Raw genomic sequence first — 21,504 nt, 5'->3', positions numbered from 1 at the left:
CTCCACTATGGCAGAGCCGTGTCAGATGGCAAATGGGCGGGAGGCTGTTTATCGCCGGGAGGGGCCTCCGAGCCGCGCTGCCACCCAGGGCGTTAGGGCTCCTGGAGTTCCCTGGGATTCCCAGCTGCTGGGCTAAGTGTCCCGGGATGCTTCCGTCCAGCTGTGGGTTCCCTGTCCCTTTAAGACTTTATAAAAGCACTCGCTTTTCTCTGTCCCAGGGGCGCCGGCTGCAGGGACCCGCTCACAGGTTTTACTGTCCTGTTTCCTTGGCATCCAGCATGCGGTGTGTGTCTGCACTCCCTATGCAGTTGGCTAGGGTTGGCTATTTAGCAGTCCCGGGCTCCCTCTCCCTCCCCGCTCCGACTCCTCTCTCCTGCCGGGAGCTGGGGTGAGGGGTGCTCAGGTCCACTGGGCCGGGGCTTGTATCTTAACACCCTCCGTGAGGCGCTGGGTTTTCGCAGGTGTGGATGTAGCCTGGCTGTTGTCCTGTATCTTCTGGTCTCTCTTTTATGGATAGTTGTGTTTGTTGTATTTTCAAAAATATATATGGTTTTGGGAGGGGATTTCCGCTGCTCTCCTCATGCCGCCATCTTGGCTCCTCCCCTCTGTGTAGTTTTTATGTTTTCTTGTTTATTATGTTGTAAGTGCTGGTACAATGATGTGACTATTAAGTTGAGTAATAGTACTAAAATTTTGCCTTTTCAATTTAGATTTCATTTTTATAGTCATCTGTTACTGACTGTAAAGACTGCTATTAACTACACATTAAAATTAGAATGATTCATTATTTACCTTCTTGATGGTTAAAACAAGTATACCTTCTTTCCTTCTACTTTTAGGTCATGAGATCGTCTGTGTGAGCGGTCTGTCATTGAATTGGAGTTTTTTAAAGCTGACATACAGCTGGGACTTATCTCCTATAAGTGGACTACAAATTCTTCTCTTACAACAACTACGTAAAGAGACAAAATAGCAAAGAACTGTCCTCCGACAAGTATGACCGCCACCCCTCATGGACATCCTGGAGGAGGGAGTGACAGCCATGGCCAGGCTCCTGATGGGCAGTCTCAGCCCCCCTTTCAACAGAATCAGGTAGGATGTTTAGGCTACATTGTTCTGGGCACTATGGAAAGCTAAGCAGTGCCATCTGTACTGAATAATTTGTAAAGAAATCGTAAAAGCTATTATTTTAAATTAAACTTTAAGAAAAGTTGCTGATATTTAGTAATAGGAATGCTATTATATATGCTTTAGAATATACTTACATATTTTTTTGTATGTAAGGCCCTGTGTATATCTAAGGGCAAAGGCATTAACTAAGTCAGTCATTTTACCCTTTAGTGATAAGTGTAGGCTCTAAGCAGTTGTTGTTCAAACCCCATCTTTGAACCACGTTAACCTTATAGTGCAGTTAAGTAATGTTTCCAATCCTTCATTTTCCTTCTTTGAAATGAGAGTAAATGAAGTAATGTTTATTGAAAGCTTGACATACTTTAATATCAAAGGTTTGTGCTGGTCTACATTCAAAGAATTGTCTTTTGTCTGGAAATAATTTGTCATAAGTGGAAAAGTATTTGTAAAAGTCTAAACATTTTTTCATTTTTTATTTCTGATGTTGGTAATTGTATTTCCTTTCTCTTGCCTAGTTTTACTGCCTTTCATTAAACTGTAAAGTAAAATTTTGCAAAGCATTGGGTTTTGTTTTTTGCCCCATTTGTATATATTGTTATTTTCATTTGTTCATCTTGTTTTCTTTGGGTTTACTTTACTGGTCCTTTTCTGATTTCTTAATATGGAAATTTATATAGTTACTGTCAACTTGTCTTTCAGTTCTTCTGTTTTCTGAAACATGCCGTTCTTAGACTATAAATTTTCTGAAACTCATTCCCATGATTTTAGATGTATTGACACCTACTGTAATTCACTAAGCATGTTTTAAGATTTTTTGTGGTGGTTTGATGTGAGAATAGTTTTAGAAACATGCTGCTTCATTTTCAAGTATTTAGAGGTTTTCTCATTAACTTCTCGTTATTTTTTGTAGCTTGATTCCTCTGTGTGTAGAGAGTATGTTCTCAATGATGTCACTGCTTGGGGGGTTTATTGAGGCTTTGTGTGTTCCCTGGCATGTGGTCCATTTCAATTCTATGAGTACTTCACAAGTACTGTTAATGCTATACTCTATGCTTTAGTGTTCATTACACACGTCCATTACTTCCAGTTTGCTCATTATGCTCTTTCGATGTTCTGTATAGCCTTTTCTTTGTTGTTTTGTTGGTCAGCTGGTTTTCCTACGAGTTGAGAAGTCTGTTAATTTCTACCTGGGATTATGCCATTTTACCTTTTTTTTGCTCTGTCAATTTCAGCTAGAAATATATGCTAGATATAGTTTGAGCTTGTAAGATGCATACAGTGATTTTTCCTACTCCTAAGTGAACAATTTGTACAAAATAACAAAAGCAGTGGTTATAGTATTGCATATACATAAAAGCTGGTTATAGTTTACAGGTAAATGAAAGAAGTGACAGGAATGATAGAAAGGAGCAAAGGAAGGAAGTTTGGAATAATTTGTTGTTATATGCTACCCATGAAGCTGTGTAGTGTGTATGTATACATACATAGATGCCTTTGGAACCATATATATATTTCTCTCTCTATATATTTATTTAGTATGTATTTTATATATATATAAAACATATATCATATATTTTACTGAAATAAAGTTGATACATAACCTCATATTTGTTTCAGGTATACAACACAGTAGTTCAGGTACCCACATATTAAATCCTAACTGCACTAAGTGTGGTTACTATGTGTCAACACAGAAAGTTGTTACAGAATCACTGACTACATTCTCCATGCTGCACTTCCACCCGTGACCAACTTATATTATGATTGAGTATTATCCCCCTCATTTTCCCACTCACCTGCCCCAACCCCTACCCCATGGTAATCTCAAATCACTTCTTAGTGTCTATAAATCTACTGTTCTTTTTTTGTCTTAAGAATTCACAAATAAGTAAAATCATACATCTAATGCTTTTCCTTTCTGGATAAAAGTTCAAGTCCTGACCTACATAATTTTTCTTATATCTGAAGAACTTTTTTTTGCAAGGCAGATCTACTGACAAAAAAATTACCTCAATTTTTGCTTGTGTATAGTATATAATACACTTCCCTTTGAAGTATAAGTTTTCAGGATAGGGAATTCTGAATTGGTTGTGATTTTCTCTCAGCCCTGTTGCATTTTCTTGTTTGTGTGGTTTCTGAGGAAAAGTCTGCTATAATTGCTACCCTTGCTTCTTGATAGGTCCTGTGCTTTTATCCCACTTCCCTGCAGTTTGAATATGATGCCTAAATGTCGTTTTTTGACATCTACCTTGCTTGGTGTTCTGTAAGCTTCCTGGAACTGTGCTTTGGTGTCTGCCATTAATTTGGGAGGAATTCTCAGTTCTATCTACTTCCAGTATTGTCTCTTCTTCTCTTTGCATCCTGACCATATGTTTTATAGTTGGCCTAGAGTTCTTGGGCATTTAAAAAAAATTAAGTATCATTGCTACACAACCTTGTGCTCAGGTTTCACATGAGGAACATTGTGGTTACTACATTCCCCGTATTATCAAGTCCCCAGCACATACCCCACTAGAGTCACTGTTCCATCAGGGTAGTAAGATGCTGTAAGTAGAGGCACTATGTGTTTTCTCTGTGCTATACTACCTTCTCCGTGCCACCCCTATTTATGTGTGCTAATCATAATGCCCCTTAATCCCCATATGCATCCCTCCCCACCCGCCCTCCCGAGCCCCTTTCCCTTTGATAAATGTTAGTCCATTCTTTTTTTCTGTGAGTCTGCCGCTGTTTTGTTTCTTCAGTTTTTGCTTTGTTCTTATGCTCCACAGATAAGTGAAATGATTTTGTACTGGTCTTTCTCCACCTAGTTTATTTCACTGAGCTGAGCATAATACCCTGTAGCTCCATCCATGATGCTGCAAATGGTAGGATTTGTTTTCTTCTTAACGGCTGAAAAATATTCCATCGTGTATATGTATCCATTCCCTCTACTGATGGACACTTAGGTTGCATCTTTATCTTGGCTATTGTCAATAGTGCTGCAATAAATATAGGGGTGCACATGTCTTTTTGAATCTGCAAAGTTGTTTTCTTTGGGTAAATTCCTAGCAGTGGACTTCCTAGGTCAACTGGTATTTCTATTTTTAGTTTTTTGAGGAACGTCCATACTACTTACCACCATGTTTCAACTAATTTACCTTCCCACCAGCAGTGTGGGAGGGTTCACCTTTCCCCACATCCTCACCAGGATTTGTGGTTGTCTGTCTTTTGGATGTTGGCCATCCTAACTGGTGTAAGGTGATCGCTCATTGTGTTTTGAATTTGCGTATCTCTGATGATTAGCAATGTGGACCATCTCTTCATGTGCCTGTTGGCCATCTGAATCTCCTCTTTGGAGAATTGTCTGTTCATATCCTCCACCCATCTTTTAATTGGTCTATTTGCTTTTTGGGTGTTGACGTGTGTGAGTTCTTTACATATTTTGGATGGTAACCTTACCTTGTCAGATAGGTCATTTATGAATATATTCTCCGATGCTGTAGGATGCCTTTTTGTTCTGTTGGTGGTGTCCTTTCCTGTATAGAAGCTTTTCAGCTTGATTTAGTGTCACTTATTCATTTTTGCTTTTGTTTCCCGTGCCCGGGGAGATACGTTCATGAAGAAGTTGCTCATGTTTATATAGATTTTTGCCTATGTTTGTTTCTAAGAGGTTTATGGTTTCATGGCTTACATTCAGGTGTTTGATCCATTCTGAATTTACTTCTGTGTATGGGGTTAGACAATGATCCAATTAGTTGTCTTACATTTAGCTGTCCATTTTTGCCAACACCAGCTGTGCCAACACCAGCTGTTGAAGAGGCCGTCATTTCCCCATTGTATGTCCATGGCTCCTTTATCGTATAGTAGTTGACCATACATGTTTGAGTTAATAGCTGGACTCTCTGTTCTGTTCCACTGGTCTGCTCTTATGCCAGTACCACTTTGTCTTGTGTACTGTGGCTTTGTAGTAGAGCGTGAAGTTGGAAAGCAAGATCTCCCACACTCATTCTTCCTTTGCAGGATTGCTTTGGTTAGGTTTATTCCTAGGTATTTTAATATTTTGATGTAATTGTGAATAGAATTGTTTTCCTGATTTCTTCTGGTGGTTTGTCATTAGAGCATAGGAAAGCAGCAGGTTTCTGTGTATTAGTTTTGTATCCTGCAACTTTGCTGAATTCAGATATTAGTTGTAGTTTTGGAGTGGAGCCTTAAGGGTTTTTTATGTATAATATGTCGTCTGCAAATAGTGACAGTTTGACTTCTTCTTTACCCATCTGGATGCGTTTTATTTCTTTGTTTTATCTGATTGCTGTGGCTAGGACCTCCCAGTACGACGTTGAATAGCAGTGGGGAGAGTGGGCTTCCCTGTCTTGTTCCCGATCTTAGAGGAAATCGTTCAGCTTCTCGCTGTTAAGTACAGTGTTGGCTGTGGGCTTGTCATATATGGCGTCTGTTATGTTGAGGTACTTGGCCTCTATATCCATTTTGTTGTGAATATTTATCATGAGTGAATCAGTGTCTGGAGATGTTTATGTGGATTTGTCCTTTTTGTTAATGTGGTGAATGATGTTGATAGATTTGCAATGTTGTACCATCCTTGCATCCCTGAGATGAATCCCACTAGATCATGGTGTACGATCCTCTTGATGTATTTTTGAATTTGGATTGCTAATATTTTGGGGATTATTTTTGAATCTATATTCATCATGGCTATTGGTCTGTAATTTTCTTTTATGGTCGGGTCTTTGCCTGGTTTTGGTGTTTGAGTGATGCTGGCTGACTTCATAGAATGAGTTTGGAAGTAGTGCGTCCCTCTTCTATTTTTTGGAAAACTTTGTGGAGAATGGGTATTATGTCTTCTCCATGTGTCTGATAAAATTCACGGGTAAATCCATCTGGCCCGGGTGTTTTGTTGTTGAGTCGTTTTTTGATTACCAATTCAATTTCTTTGCTGTTAATTGGTCTGTTTAGATGATCTGTTTCTTCCTTGGTCAGTCTTGGAAGGTTGTACTTTTCCAGGATGTTGTCCATTTCTTCCAGTTTCTCCAGCTTGTTATCATATAGATTTTCATTGTATTGTCTAATAATTTTTTGTATTTCTGGGGGGTCCGTCATGACTTTTCCATTCTCGTTTATGATTCTGTTGATGTGTATAGATTCTCTTTTTATCTTAATAAGTCTGGCTAGGGGTTTTTCTATTTTGTTTATTTTCTAAAGGAACCAGCTCTTGCTTTCATTTATTTTTTCTATTGTTTTATTCCCTCTATTTTATTTATTTCTTCTCTGATCTTTTCTGTGTACCTCCTTCTGCTGACTTTCGGCCTCATTCGTTCTCCTTTTACCAATTTCAGTAATTGTTCCTTTAGACTATTCATTTGGGATTGTTCTTCCTGCTTTAAATAGGCCTGGTTTACTATATACTTTCCTCTTAATACTGCCTTCACTTTGTCTCTCAGAAGTTGGGGCTTTGTGCTGTGTTTGCCATTTGTCTCCATGTATTGCTTGATCTGTTTTAATTTGGTCGTTAATCCATTAATTATTTAGAAGCATGTTGTCATGCGTCCATGTGTGTTTGTTTTCTTTTTAAGGTTTATTTCTGGTCTTAGCTATAGCTTTGTCATCTGAGAAGTTGGCTGGTAGAATTTCAATCTTTAGGAATTTACTGAGGCTCTTTTTGTGGCCTAGTATGTAGTCTATTCTGGAAAATGTTCCATGTGCACTTGAGAAGAATGTGTATCCTGCTGCTTTTGGGTGTACTCTTCTGCAGATGTCTGTTAGGTATGTCTGTTCTAGTGTGTTGTTCAGTGCCTGTGTGTCGTTACGCATTTTCTGTCTTGTAGATCTGCCCTTTGAAGAGAGTGGTGTGTTGAAGTCTCCTAGATTGAGTGCATTGCATTCTGTTTCCTCCTTAAGTTCTGTTACTGTTTGTTTCCTCTATGTCGGCTCTCTGGTATTGGGTGCATATATATTTGTAATGGTTGTATCCTGTTGTTAGACTGACCCCTTTTTTCATTATGAAATGTGCTTCTTTGTCTCTTGTTACTTTCTTTGTTTTGAAATCTATTTTGTCTTTTACAAGTACTGCATCACCAGCTTTTCTCTCCGTGTTGTTTGCATGAAGTATCTTTTTCCATCCCTTCACTTTCTGTCCAAGTATGTGTTTGGTTTTGAGGTGAGTCTCTTTGAGCGGCATATAGATGGGTGTTGCTATTTTATGCATTCTGTTATTGCTCTGTGTCTTTTGATTGGTCCGTCCAGTCCATTTACCTTTAGGGTCATTATCCAAAAATATGTTCTTACTGCCATTGCAGGCCTTCTATGTGTGGTTAGCCAGTGTTCAAGTGTATCTTCTTTACTATCTAACCGTCTAACTTAACTCACTTATTAAGCTATTGTAAACACAGTGTAATGATTCCTTAATCGATCTCTCCCTTCTTATTGTTCCTTCTCCATTCTTTATATGTTAGGTGTTTTAATCTGTACTCTTCTGTGTTTCCTTTAACTGCTTTTGTGAGGAGTTGATTTTATTTTTTTCCTGTAGTTAGTATTTGGTTGGTCTGATTTTTCGTGTGATTTTATTTTCTCTGGTGACATCTGCTTAGCTTTATGAGTGCTTCCATCTAGAGCATTGCCTTTAAAAATGTCCTGTAAAGGTGGTTTGTTTGAAGCAAATTCCCTCAACGTTTGCATGTCTGGGTATTATTTAATCTCTCCTTCATACTTAAATGACAGTCATGCTGGATACAGTATTCTTGGTTCATGGCCCTTCTGTTTCATTGTGTTGCATATACCATGCCATTCCCTTCTGACCTGTAAGGTTTCTGTTGAGAAGTGTGATGATAGCCTGATGGGTTTTCCTTTGTAGATGACCTTTTCTCTCTCTGGCTGCCTTTAATACTCTGTCCTTGTCTTTGATCTTTGTCATTTTAATTATGATATGTCTTGTTGTTGTCCTCCTTTTGTCCCTTGTGTTGGGAGTTCTGTGGGCTTCCATGGTCTGAGAGACTATTTCCTCCCCCAGTTTGGTGAAGTTTTCAGCAGTTATTTCTTTAAAGACAGTTTCAATCCCTTTTTCTCTCTCTTCTTCTTCTGGTATCCCTACAATGCGAATATTGTTCCATTTGGATTGGTCACACATTTTTCTTAATAGTTTTTCATTTCTGGAGATCCTTTTATCTCTTTCTGCCTCAGCTTCTCTGTATTCCTGTTCCCTGATTTCTATTCCATTAGCAGTCTCCGCACCTCATCCAGTCTGCTCTTCAGTCATTCCAGGGATTGTTTCATTTCTGTAATCTCCCTCCGGACTTCATCCCTTAGCTGTTGCATATTTCTCTGCAGGTCCATCAGTACGGTTATCACCTTTATTTTGAATTCTTTTTCAGGAATATTGGTGATACATATCTCCCCAGGCCCTCTCTCAGTGGTTGTCTGGGTGATTCTTGACTGTACCAGATTCTTCCTCCTTTTCATGGTGCTAGAGTTAGTCGTAGGCTGGTAGCGCATATGTCAGGTGGGGGAACAGAGTCCGTTCCTGCTTGCTGTTCGCCTTGCCCTTCTGCATTGACTGTGTAGGTTACCCGCGCACTGGGAGCAGCCTCTCGGTTAATGTCCTTCACGACTCCTTGTGGGGCAGCCCTCGGGATAGCCCAGAGCCCTGTGGGAGTCGCAGGTGTACTGGGTGTGCTCTCCTGCACGATCGGCACCCCTTCGTGCTTTCTGAACCTTGTTCTCGTTTGCTCTGTGTGTGCCGGGTAGGTGCACACTGGCGGCAGCCTCTTTCTGTGGCTCGGTTAACTGCGTGCTGGGAGGAGAATCTGGGCTCTTGCTGTGGGTGGGACTGCTCTCAGCCTGCTCAGCTGCTGTGTTTGGGCACCGCCAGCTGGGGAGAACAAATGGCAGGCTGCTTATTGCCATGAGGGGCTTCAGAGCTGCATTGCCACCAAGGGGGTTAGGGCATATGAAGGTCCTTAGGATTCCCAGCCTGCTGGGCTTAGTGTGCCAGTATGCTTCCGTCCAGAGGTTAAGCCCTTCTCCCTTTAAGACTTTCAAAAAGTACTTGCTTTTCTTTTGTCCTAGAGGAGCTGGCTGTGGGGACATGCTCACAGGTTTTATTTTTCCATTTCCCTAATATCCAGCACACCATGCCATGTGTGTCTTTTCTCCCAGTGCGTATTACTAGGGCTGGTTATTTAGCAGTCCTGTGCTTCCACTTCCTCCCCACTGTGACTCCTTTCCTCCTGCCAGTGAGCTGGACTCGGGGAGTGCTCAGGTCCTGCCGGGTTGTGGCTTTGTAGCTTACCTTTTCGTGAGATGCTGAGTTCTTACACATGTAGATGTTGTCTGCCTGTTGTACTATGTCTTCTGGTCTCTCTTTTAGGCATAGTTGTATTTGTTCTATTTTCAAATATATACATGGTTTTGGGAGGAGATTTCCATTGCCCTTCTCAAGCCTCCATGTTGGCTCATCCGTTCCCTGTTTTCTTTTGAATACTGATGTGTGGGGTTTATCTGTCCTCTTGATTTCATTTTTTTTTGAACTCTTGGATTATGAAATAGTTGTTTCTTTACCTTTGTACTCTTTAGGTATATATTTGTTAATGCTTGTAGTTATTACTTTAGGAATGATAACATGTTTTATGTAACCTATTAAGCAAGTTTTGTCACTTAACAATAAAGTAACTTAGGTTGTTACTGTGTGATATAACAATTACTTCACAGTTACTGTTCAATAAGAATGTAGGAGTGACTTTTGAGTGGTTCAGGCAGAGTGTCTCTTATGTTGTGTTTAGCATGTCAGCCACGGTTACAGTACTCCGATGGCTTGACTCTGGCGTTGGGGAATACATTTCCACAATTGCTCACTCACATAGCAGGAATGTCACTTCCTCACCACATGGGCCCGTGAGTAGGGTTTCTTTAGAATCTCTCAGGCATGGAACTTCATTTCTTCCTGAAAGATTTCTCTAAGGAGAAAGAAGGCATGGTTATTCTTATGGTTTAGCCTCAGAAATTCATGCATCATTTCCAAAGTTTTGTGTAAATATTTGTGGTTAAGAAGTTTCATTGCCTGTCAACAATGATTCAGTTTTAAAAAGGTTCATTACAGCTTTTATTTGTACTAAACATTGTAAAAACTAATGTTCTCTAATTTCAACTTACTTAAATTCATGCAGTATGATTAGGCCATTATTTTTTAGAAGATTCTTAAATCACAAGTATAAAAATGTGAAAAAATAATCACAGATTGGCCAAAATCTTAAGTATTCTGATCCCACCTTATTAAATATTTACAGCTACATACAGACAGTTATAGTCTATACTATAATAGAAAATATAGTAATATTTTCACTTAACTGTGTTGGTATCTGAATCGAGAAACGTACATATGTTATAGACTTAAGTCCGGAATATTTAATTTTTAAGATATTATCATCTGATTCCTCCAATGAGAATTCCTCAGCAACTCCTCCAGATGAACAGGGTCAAGGTGATGCTCCACCACAGCATGAAGATAAAGAACCTGCATTTCCACATACTGACCTGGCAGAGTTGGATGACATGATCAACAGGTAAATTTGACGGGAAAAACAAACTACGACCAGCATTTTAACTGGTACTGGAAGAGAAAAAGAGTGGACTGCAGTGTCAAAATAGTCTTACTGTCCATTAAATAGCCTTAACATTTTAGTCATTACCAAGTACCTCATAATTTATTGGTCTTAGTGCATGCATTTGTATGGGTTTTTAACAACTGGGTAGTAATGAATAAAGCTTGAAAATGTTCTTTAATATTTTAGTTGGTATGTTTCTGGCTTAGAAGTACAGACAGGAATTTTCTTTTAAGCATTTATGAAATGTGTTTCTTCTTGATACACATAGATTGCTTGAGTTGCTAGATGACTTTCCTTATATTGTCCATTTTAAACAGCAGAGATATTTCAACAGTTTATTTTTCTTTTATTTTGTCTGGTGGTTGCTGATTTGTTCATAAGAGTTTACTTCTGATTAGAACTGAGTTACAAAAAATTCCTAATGCCAGGAAAATAAAGATGCTTTTTAGTGTAACTGAAAAGAACAAAAAAATGTACCAATTTATATCTAGCAGATGGCTTGTAATAAGTATTTTTTATCAAAATGATGTGGGTGATAAAGGGATGCAGGCAGATAAGAATTCAGGACCCCAGTCAGTTCAAGGCCTTTTTAAGTTTCAAGAAGCTTCAGGGCCCTTGTAAGTTGCAGAAAGCTCCAGTCCAACTCAGCCAGCCATTCAGAAGTACACTTAGATACATGGACCTCAACTCTAATTGATTTGCCCTGTACTAATAAAGCATCGTACTTTCAGCCAATCAAGAATGAGTTGTAATGTCATTATTTCAATGTTTTGTTTGGTCCAGGGAGGGGGGAAGTTCTCCTCTCAGGAGGCAGTATAAAACCACAGCCACTACAGCACTAACATCATCCTCCCTTGAAGACTGTCCTGAGTAGCAGGAATGTTCTGTTTACTCATTGAAAGAGCTTTGCTCGTTGCTGCTCCATACTCTTTTCCCTGCTGGCTCCATTCTTTGTCTCCTCCAAGATATGTTCCTGGGGAAAACATCATCTCAGCCAGTAACACAAATACAGTATTTGGGATTTCTGCTGTCCTTTAGTAAATAATTAAGGGACAGATGGAAGGAAGTTCTTTCTGGGATAGTGGGTTAATTTCGGGTACATTCCTAGATGCCTGACATTTTCATGAAGCTAGGGAAAATACTGGCTTCTGCGTTGCTTTTTGATCTAGGGGTGTACTTACAAGGCCATAAGTGCTTGGGACTCTAGAAATCATGTAATCTGTAAGAAAAATTGTTAACTGTTCTATAAAGGTGATTTTTGAGGGAGAAATCAGCCATTTGTCTCTCTCTTTTGTGTTTCTGAAGATAATCACAAGAAAAAAGGGTCATTGTGTTGTGCCTTACCAGTAAAACAACCTCAGAGGAACACTTTCTTTCTTACTAACAATGGGTTTACATCTAATTGGTTTTTGATTAGTTTTAGTTGTCTGTGAAAGTTCTTAAATGAAATCTTCCCTTATTGTTGTATTAAAATTATATGTGGGTTCAATAAATACCTTAGGTTCACAAAGCAGATTTAAGAAGGTTTTTTACTTTTATAGTGAATATATATTATCAGAGATTTTTACATACTTTCCTAGCAAAAGTAATTGTAGTATGTAAGTTGTTTATAGTATTTCATTTTGTGCACAATGAATATGGCATCTTTTCATTTCATAAAAATTCTTATGCCTAGTTGGATGGTTCCAGTTTGGCCCAAAGGGGAATTAGAAGTGCTTTTAGAAGCTGCTATTGATCTTAGTAAGAAAGGTGAGTTTATATTTTACTGTGTGATCCATAATGTATTCAAGTGTGTATACTTCCACATTGTTCTTGATAGCTTTGTTTTTCTCTGTTACCCAATTCTTGTGTCTTCTTAGACTGCACTTTCTCACTAAACTTCCTGGAAGGACTTTATAATATGTAGAGCAAAGACTCATAGAAACCTTTGGACAGCCCTTAATGACACCTGAGTCCTTTAAAATGTTATGCAGAATTTTGTATGTATATTCATAATCCTACGGATAGGATCTATTGTGTCATTGTATTTTCAAAGGGGTAGTTACTTAAAAGTTAAAAACATTTTTTAAATATAAAAGACTTTGAAAATCTGTTGCATGAAATAGTGTAAGTAGTATACATTCAAGTATATATTTTACAAATTAAAAAATACTATATGACCATATGACTTGACATTATTAACTGTTTTTTTGTACTTAAGTCATTTGTAATTGAGAAAAACTAATTAGCAAAAATTTCAGACAAAGCATTTAAACTTGACATTTGAATGATTGACTGGAAAGTCATGAATCAAAGTGCATGCTAATAGAAACCCCATCTGTTATATTTAAATGGAAATTGGTGTTTCATTAGTATCATTTTTATAATAGACTAACAATTTTGATGTTAAAAACTTTTTTTCTGGAAGAGAGAAAAGTTTTGAAAATGAATTTTTTAGTTTTGTTTTGGGGTTTTGTTCTTGTTTAGCAACCAATAAAGAAAATCTAGTATTACTGCTACCAAGAATGAACTTTTATATTGGAATAGATCATCTTTAAATGACTTGTTCTAATGTTAGGTTCAGCTGAATTCTTGCAAATCACTAATTTTGATAATAGTATTTGGTTAAAGATTTGAAGGCTTAAAGAAAGGGCTGAAGCATTTTCTGGGCCATTTAAAAATGAATGGAAGTGGAGTAGCCACAGGTACATGTATTGTCAGTGTCCTTAATCAGTTTTTAACATCTATCTTTGGTTTCCTGTGAAGTCTGTCTTACTCTTTGGCCAAGGTAATAATTTTATTTAACAGTAATTATCCTACCATCATCTAAAGAGTGTTTACCTTTTATTTACCTTTTAAAATATTTTTTCTGATTATATGTTTCTCAACACTCAAATTTCTTTTGTTAGTTTGAGCATTTATTCCTTAATTGAAGGGTTTAGGTATTTAGTGTGTTCTAGGTCCTAACAGTACAAGATGAACAAACATTAAAATGCTACTTTGCTAGAATTGCATTCAGAATATGCAGAGGATTATTCCCTTATTTATTTATTTTTTTGTAATCATGGTTACTGTGAGGCAGAAGTCCTGGGTTTAAATGACATATCAATAACTATATAAACAAAACCAAAATATACTTTTTTATGCAAATTTGATATTTCCTGGGTTTTTTTGAGGAGATAAGAAGGTTTTTTTTAGATGAAGACATATGAGTGTACTACTTTCCTTAAATCAGATGAAATTAAAAAGAAGTAAAGATGCTTAGGTGCCAAGTGAAAGGACTTATTTAGGAAAGCAAGACCAGATTCTTTAAAATACTTTAATTAATCAGATAATCTACAACAAGATGGATTTTTTAAAGTCACTTATACAAAGCTTTTATTTCAGTGAGTAAAATGCTGTGATATGTTTGATTCTGTGTAGTAATTGTTGTGTTTAAAGTCCAGTATCATGTTTCGAAGCATATCGGTTAATCATTATATTACCGGATTTGACATAGATTCATACAACTCAGTGTTTCTAAAATTCACTGGATATAGTATTACATTTTTCTGAATTCCACATTTTCAGTGTAAATAAATTACCCTTTAGCCCTTTATGATAATGCGTCTTCTTGTTTCAAAATCTACTGTGCTGTATGTGTGTTGGAAACCTGAAACAATTTTTAACAATGTATTATCTTTAATTATACAATTGGTCAGAAAAATGTTGTCTTCACATTAAGTGTATTGTAATTTTTCCATCTTGTCTTAGGTCTTGATGTTAAAAGCGAAGCATGTCAACGTTTTTTCCGAGATGGACTGACAGTATCTTTCACTAAAATCCTTATGGATGAGACAGTGAGTGACTGGAAGTTTGAAGTTCATGTGAGTCTTTTTAATTATGTTGGAGACAAAGATTTACATGGTGATCCATGTGGATTTGTGTCTGGAAAGCATTACTCTTAAGTCCTTTGATAACGTTTGACAAAATTGAAGGCCTTTGAGAGCTGTATTTTAGAGTGAGCATGAGATTTGAAGTTATGAAACCTCATTTTAATGCTGTCACCTGAATCCCAAGTTCCTGTGACCTTAAGCAAAACAGAGTATATCTTCTAATGTATCAGGTTATTGATTGTGGAAGTATGCAGTTTTATGTAGTGGTAAGAAACATTCCCAAGATGGGGAATATAATAGAAGACTTCAGTATAGCTGAGGTACCAAAGGAAATGATTTCATTGCAATGCAGTATGTAAATAAACACAGCATGAATGACAGAGAATCTTGGCAACCTTGTCCTTGTCAGTTTGTAGAAAAGGAAAGTTTTCCTTGGAAAACTAGTACTCCCCAAAGTTTCTGATCTGAATTCAGACTACAGTTTTAATGATAAAAAAAAATCAAAACAGAACTTAAAATGTTCTCAGATTGGTAGTATTTTCAAGTGACGGGCTGTAGAAAATACAAGTACTCTCAAGGAAATTTCTTTGGTCTGGGACAAAAGTAATGCATTGATCCTGTGATACCTTCATATTGCAAAGATTTTGAAAACAAACAAACAAAAGTACTGTGAGAATCATTGAATTTCTGTAATTACTCCAAACCTCTGGTCCTAATTTATAAAGTGGAATTAGTCAAAAGTTACGAAGCAAACTTCCACTTGTTTGTGGACTGCAGCATTAGAAAATGTAAATGGGACCTTTCCTACAAATGACAATGGCATATAAAACCCAACATTTCCGATTTGGTAAGTGATAGACGGCTTTGGACATGATCTGTGACTTTTGAGGTTTGGATGACGTATCTCCCAATTTGGGATAATTGACTACTTTCAATGTTTAAATTTTAGAATGAACTGTCTCCATGGTACAAATTTCAAGAGAAGAGAATGGTGATTTGCATGTGTCCTGTAGACATAAGACTGAAATAGACATCCAGTAAAGTCTGCTTCATTGCAGCCATTCTTAGATAGCTTTTGAAATTAGGTGTAATACAACTGTGAAATAAGTAAATACTTACTTTCAAAGATACATCAGTTTGATCACAATATCTGTGAAATAAATGAAGCAGAATTCAGGCTACCAGGATAGAAACGTGGAGACAGATCATTACTAACAAGAATTGAAATGTTTTTGTTTAGGAAATTGGATTGTTTTTTCTTTCTAACTCACCTTCCTCCCCTTAACGTAACAGAGGTGTATTATTAACAATGCTCATCGCCTAGTGGAACTTTGTGTGACCAAGTTGTCCCAAGACTCGTTTCCACTTCTGGAACTTCTCTCCATGGCCTTAAATCCTCATTGCAAATTCCATGTCTACAACGGTACACGTCTAAGTGAATCAGTTTCCCCAGGTGCTCAGTTGCCTGAAGACGAACTGTTTGCTCATTCCTCAGATCCACGATCACCAAAAGTATGTTGGTTTGTTCTCAGAATTAAATAGTAAAATGACTTTGTCTAAAAACTTTAGTGACATGAACCATCTTTTAACACGATAAGCACATAACGCTGTTGTATGTAGGTTTCTGTTTACAGACACATTATGTAAGTATTGTTCATTCATTAACGATGAACTCCTGGCCACTACCACTGTAACTCCTACCTGAACAAAGATTAGTATGTGTTGATTGGTTGTTGAATATGTTTGTTGGGATCTAACTTTGTATTTCACCTAGACGCAGTGATTCAGTATTTGTTCCTTCTGTGTTTAGAGTGACTTTAGAGAATATAATTACTGCAAATAAGGAGCATCAGTTGTTTGTACATATATATTTAACAGCAGGAAGCGGATTTATTTACAGACTGTAAACAGATTTTTAAATTTTATTCTTTGCTTTCATTACATACTATTGTTATTTTGATTTTTTTATTAGAAACCCTTAGTGCTGATCAAGATCTTAGTCTTGGGTCAAGTAAATAATCTCAGTCTGTTATTAACCCAAAGGATAATTAATTGCATGGAAGCAAGGCTTAAGAAAACGGGAACCAAGGGTACAGACCAAACTAAAAAACGAGCCAGAAGCACTGAGTAGCAGACCAGGCTATGGAAAAGGCTCCTGGTTCTATGTACATTCCTTCTACTGTTTTGCTGGCTTAATTTATCATGCTACTGAAGTTTTAATAGTAAAGTCTATTTTATTTTTATACTCATTTTGGTTAAATATTTTAAACACATGGAAAAATGTAAACCAACAGTAGAAACAGAAAGCAGAACATAACTTTAGTGTGTGTGCGTGCTAATGAATACCAAAAACACTGTTCTCTGTGTTTAGAAACCTCTCCTTTCTTTTTCCTTCCTAATATTCTCTGCTTAACACTTCAGTAGTGTGAATAGATTGGGTTAATGCAAGCATCTTTGTCTTAATTCTGATCTTCAAGGGAAAGTTTTCAATTTTTTAATCATTGACTTTGATGTTGGCTGTGGGTTTGTGAGGTGCCCTTAATTGTGTCAAGGTAGATTCTTTTTATTCTTGTTTTTTATTATGTTAGGTTGTTGAATTTTGCCCAGTCCTTTTTCTGCATCAGTTGAGATGATCATATCAAATTTTCTTTCCTTTATTCTGTTAATGTGGTATATTAATTTGATTTTTTTAAATTGAAACCTGGCATCCCAGTGGACATATATCCCACGTACTTGTGTGTATACTTACTTTGCTGATGAGTTTGGTTGCCAGTATATTGTTGAGGGATTTTTACATCAAATATTCAGCATAGATACAGTCTTTAGTTTCCATTTGTCTTTGGTACTAGAGAAATGCCGGCCTCTTAAAGTGAGTTTGGACATGTTCCTTCCTCTTCTGCTTTTGGAAAGATTGAGGATTGGTGTATATGTTCTTTAATATTTTTTAGAACTCTACAATGAAACCATCTGGTACTTGATTTTCTTTTGCTGGTTTTGTTTGCTGATTCAATCGCCTTATTAATTATAGGTCTTTTCAGATTTTCTGTTCCTGATACAGTTTTAGCATAGGTGGGTTGTTCTTGAAATGTGTCAATTTCATCTAGGTTATCCATATGTTGACATAAATTTTTTATAATTATTACTAATATTTCTTATAAATCTATGATGGGTCTTCTCTTTCATTTACAGTTTTAGTTACTTGAGTCTTGCTCTCTTCTCTTTCCTGTAGCTGACCTAAGGGCTTCTCATCTCACAGGTAAATTTTATGAAACAGTTCTTGATTTTACTGATTTTTTTCTCTCTCTCTCTGTTGTTTTTCTTTCTCTGTTTTGTTTATCCTTGTTCTAGTGTCTTCTTGCCAAAATACTAGTTTTGAGATTAGTTGGATAGGATAATTTTTTTCTTGCTTCCTAGGAGAAGTTAGGTTGTCAAACTGCAAGCTTTCTTTAAAAATAAAAAATGTTTTAAACTATAAATTTTTCTCTTACAACTGATTCTTCTTTTCACTAGTTGGATGAGTTGTTCTCTATTTATTTTGGGTTTTCCAGGTTTTCTTCTATTAATTGATGTCCAGCTCCATTGTATTGTGATGGGAAAATAGGCTATGATTTAAATCCTTTGAAAAGACTTGTTCCCACACAGTGTTCTGTGTGCCCTTATAAAAGTGTGTGTTCTCCCATTGTTGGGCAAAGTGTTCTGTGTATCTAAGCAAGATTCAGTTGTTCTTTATTATTATATAAAACTATGTTCCTCCCCCCCAAAAAAAACATAGTGCTTTCTTTTTTTCTTTATTGAAGTATCGTTAATATACACTTACATCGCTTTCAGATATATACAGCACAGTGATTCAGCAATCCCTACATTATTAAGCCTCTCCCACTCTCTGGTGCAGTTACTATTGGTCAACATAGAAAGATGTTACCGAATCATTGACTATATTGTCCCTGTGACCAGCTTATATTATGATTGAAATTTTCTGTTTGCACTTTATCCCCCACACCCATTGTAACCACCCATTCAAACCCCTTCCCCATGGTAACCACTAGTCACTTTTGAGTTTCTGTGAGTCTACTGCGGTTTTGTTAATTCTCTTCTACTTTATTATTATGATGAAATCGTATGGAATTTGTCTTTCTCCACCTGGCCTTTTCCACTTAACATAATACCCTCTAGGTCTATCCGTGTTGTTGCAAATCGCAGAACTTTTCTTAATGGCTGAATAATATTCCATTGTGTATATTTATGTGCCACATCTTCCTTACCCATTTATGTGTTGGTGGACAGTTTGGTTACTTCCATTTCTTGACTATTGTAAACAATGCCACGATCAACATAGAGGTGACATATCTTCAAATTAGAGATTTTGTTTTCTTTGGGTACTTTCCTACACACGGAATTACTATTTCTAGTGTTTGTTTCTTGAGGAATCCCCATATTGCTTCCCACAACAGTTGTACCACCTGTTGACATTTCCACCAAGAGTGAAGGAGGTTCCCATTTTTCCACATAATCGCCAACACTTGTTACTTCTTGTCTTTTGGAGAGTGCCCGTTCTAATTGGTGTAAGGTGATATCTCATTGTGGTTTTTATTAGCGTTTCCCATATGTTTAGTGATGTGGAGCATCTTTTTCTTGTGCCTGTTGGTGAAGTGCCAGCTCGGTTCTTCAACCAGTTTTTTGATCAGGGTATTTGTTTTTTGGTTGTTGAAGCATGTGAATAATGTGTTAGTCCCTTATTGGATGAAACATTTATGAATATAGTCTCTCCGTACTGTAGGTTGCCTTTTCTACTAATGGTGTCCTTTGCTGTATAGAAGCTTTTTAGTTTGATATGTTGTCCCATTTATTCATTTTTTCTTTTGTTTCCCTTGCCTGAGGAGGTGTGCTCAGAAAAAAGTTGGTCATGTGTATATTCAAGAGATTTTTACCTATGATTTCTTGTATGAGTGTTATAGTTTCATGACTTATATCCAGGTCTCTGATCCATTTTGAGATTAGTTTTGTGTATGAGTTAGACAGTAATCAGGTTTCATCCTCCTACATGTAGTTCTCCAGTTTTGCCAACACCAGTTGTTGAAGAGGCTGCCATTTCCCTATTATCTATCAAAGGCTCCTTTATCATTTATTTATTGGGCATGTATGTGTGGATTTATATGTGGACTCTCTATTCTGTCCCATTGATCTATGGGTCTGTTCTTGTGCCAGTACCAAATTGTCTTAATTACTGTGGCTTTGTAGTAGAGCTTGAAATTGGGGAGTGTAATCCCTCCCCCCAAATTTATTCTTTCTCCTCAGGATTCTTTTGGCTATTTGGGGTCTTTTGTGGTTCCCTGTGAATTTTAGAACTAGTTTGTTATATTTGTTGAAGAATTCTGTTGGTATTTTGATGGTGATTACATTGAATCTGAGATTGCTTTAGGCAGGATGGCCATCTTGACAATATTAATTCTTCTTATCCATGAGCATGGGATGCATTTCCATTTACTGCTATTTAAAGAAGTTTAATTTCTCTCAAGAGTGTCTTATAGTTATCAGGGTGTAGGTCTTTAACCTCCTTGGTTAGGTTTATTCCTAGGTATTTTATTGATGCTGCTGTAAATGGAGTTGATTTCCTGATTTCTTTTTCTGCTCGTTCATTGTTAGTAGTACACAGGAGTGCAGCAGATTTCTGTGTATTAATTTTGTATCCTGCAACTTTGCTGAATTCAGTTAATTCTAGTAGTTTTGGAATAGAGTCTTTAGGGTTTTTTATGTACGCTGTCATGTCATCTGCAGACAGTGACAGTTAAACTTCTTGATCTGTCCCTTGGAGTGAGTGGTGTGTTGAAGTCTCCTAGAATGAATGCATTGCATTCTATTTCACAGGACCTTTAATTCTGTTAGTATTTGTCTGACATACGTAGATACTCCTGCGATGGGTGCATAGATGTTTATCATGGTTACATCCTGTTGTTGGACTGCCCCCTTTATCATTATGTAATGACCTTCTTTGTCTCTTGCTACGGTCTTGGTTTTGAAGTCAATTTTGTCTGATACAAGTACTGCAACTACTGCTTTTTCCTCCCTATTCGTTGCATGAAATACCTTTTGCCATCCCTTCACTTTCAGTCTGTATGGCTTTGAGTTTGAAGTGAGTCTCTTGTAGGCAGCATATAGACAGGTCTTTTTTTTTTCTCTATTCAGTGACTTAGTGTCTATTGATTGGTGCATTCAGAACATTTACAGTTACGGTGATTATTAGTAGGTATGTACTCTTTGCCATTGCAGGCTTTAAATTCATGGTTATCAAAGGTTCAGGGGTAGCCTCTTTAATATGTAACAGTCTAACAACTTAACTTGCTTATTATGCCATAACAAACACAGTCTAAAAGTTGTTTTTCTTTTTCTCCCTTCTCTTTCTTCCTCCTCTACACTTTATGTATTAGGATTCTGTACACTCTGTGTGTAACCTTTGACCAGCTTTGTGGGCAGTTGATTTAATTTTGCATTGGCTTAGTAATTAATGATCTACTGCCATTACTGTGGTTTTATTTTCCCTGGTAACAGCTATTTAGCCTTAGCGGTACTTCCATCTAGAGCAGTGCCTCCAAAATACACTGTAGAGATGGTTTGTAGGAGGTACATTCCCTCAACTTCTGCTAATCTAAAGATTGCTGGATCCCTGCTTCAAATTTAAATGATAATCTTGCCAGGTAGAGTATTCTTGGTTAGAGGCTTGGCTGTTTTATTGCCTTAAATATGCGATGCCATTCCCTTCTGGCCTGAAAAGTTTCTATTGAGAAGCCTGATGATGGCCTGATGGATTTTCCTTTGTATGTGATCTTTTGTCTCTCTCTGGCTGCGTTTAATACTCTGTCCTTATTCTTGATCGTTGCCATTTTAATTATATGCTTTGGTGTTGTCTTCCTTGGGTGCCTTGGTTGGGACAT

At 37.1% G+C, this 21,504-nt stretch overlaps 1 protein-coding gene across 2 annotated transcripts in view; it reads left to right on the top strand.

The window, feature by feature from the left end:
* The first annotated feature begins 996 nt into the window (after positions 1 to 996).
* The window catches only part of LOC130682134 (probable ubiquitin carboxyl-terminal hydrolase FAF-X), a 166,041-nt gene continuing 145,533 nt past the window's right edge, over positions 997 to 21,504 (top strand). For both annotated transcript variants that reach the window (XM_057496277.1, XM_057496278.1), the window contains exons 1-5: positions 997 to 1,092; positions 10,534 to 10,679; positions 12,391 to 12,470; positions 14,454 to 14,566; positions 15,869 to 16,087. In XM_057496277.1, the coding sequence (XP_057352260.1) occupies positions 997 to 1,092; positions 10,534 to 10,679; positions 12,391 to 12,470; positions 14,454 to 14,566; positions 15,869 to 16,087 (654 nt within the window). The remainder of the gene's footprint in view (positions 1,093 to 10,533; positions 10,680 to 12,390; positions 12,471 to 14,453; positions 14,567 to 15,868; positions 16,088 to 21,504) is intronic.

Source organism: Manis pentadactyla, chromosome Y, assembly GCF_030020395.1.
Source record: "Manis pentadactyla isolate mManPen7 chromosome Y, mManPen7.hap1, whole genome shotgun sequence".
In the NCBI taxonomy this organism is placed as follows: Eukaryota; Metazoa; Chordata; class Mammalia; order Pholidota; family Manidae; genus Manis; species Manis pentadactyla.
Note: the sequence above shows the minus strand (reverse complement) of the source record. Positions and strands in the feature narration are given on the sequence as shown.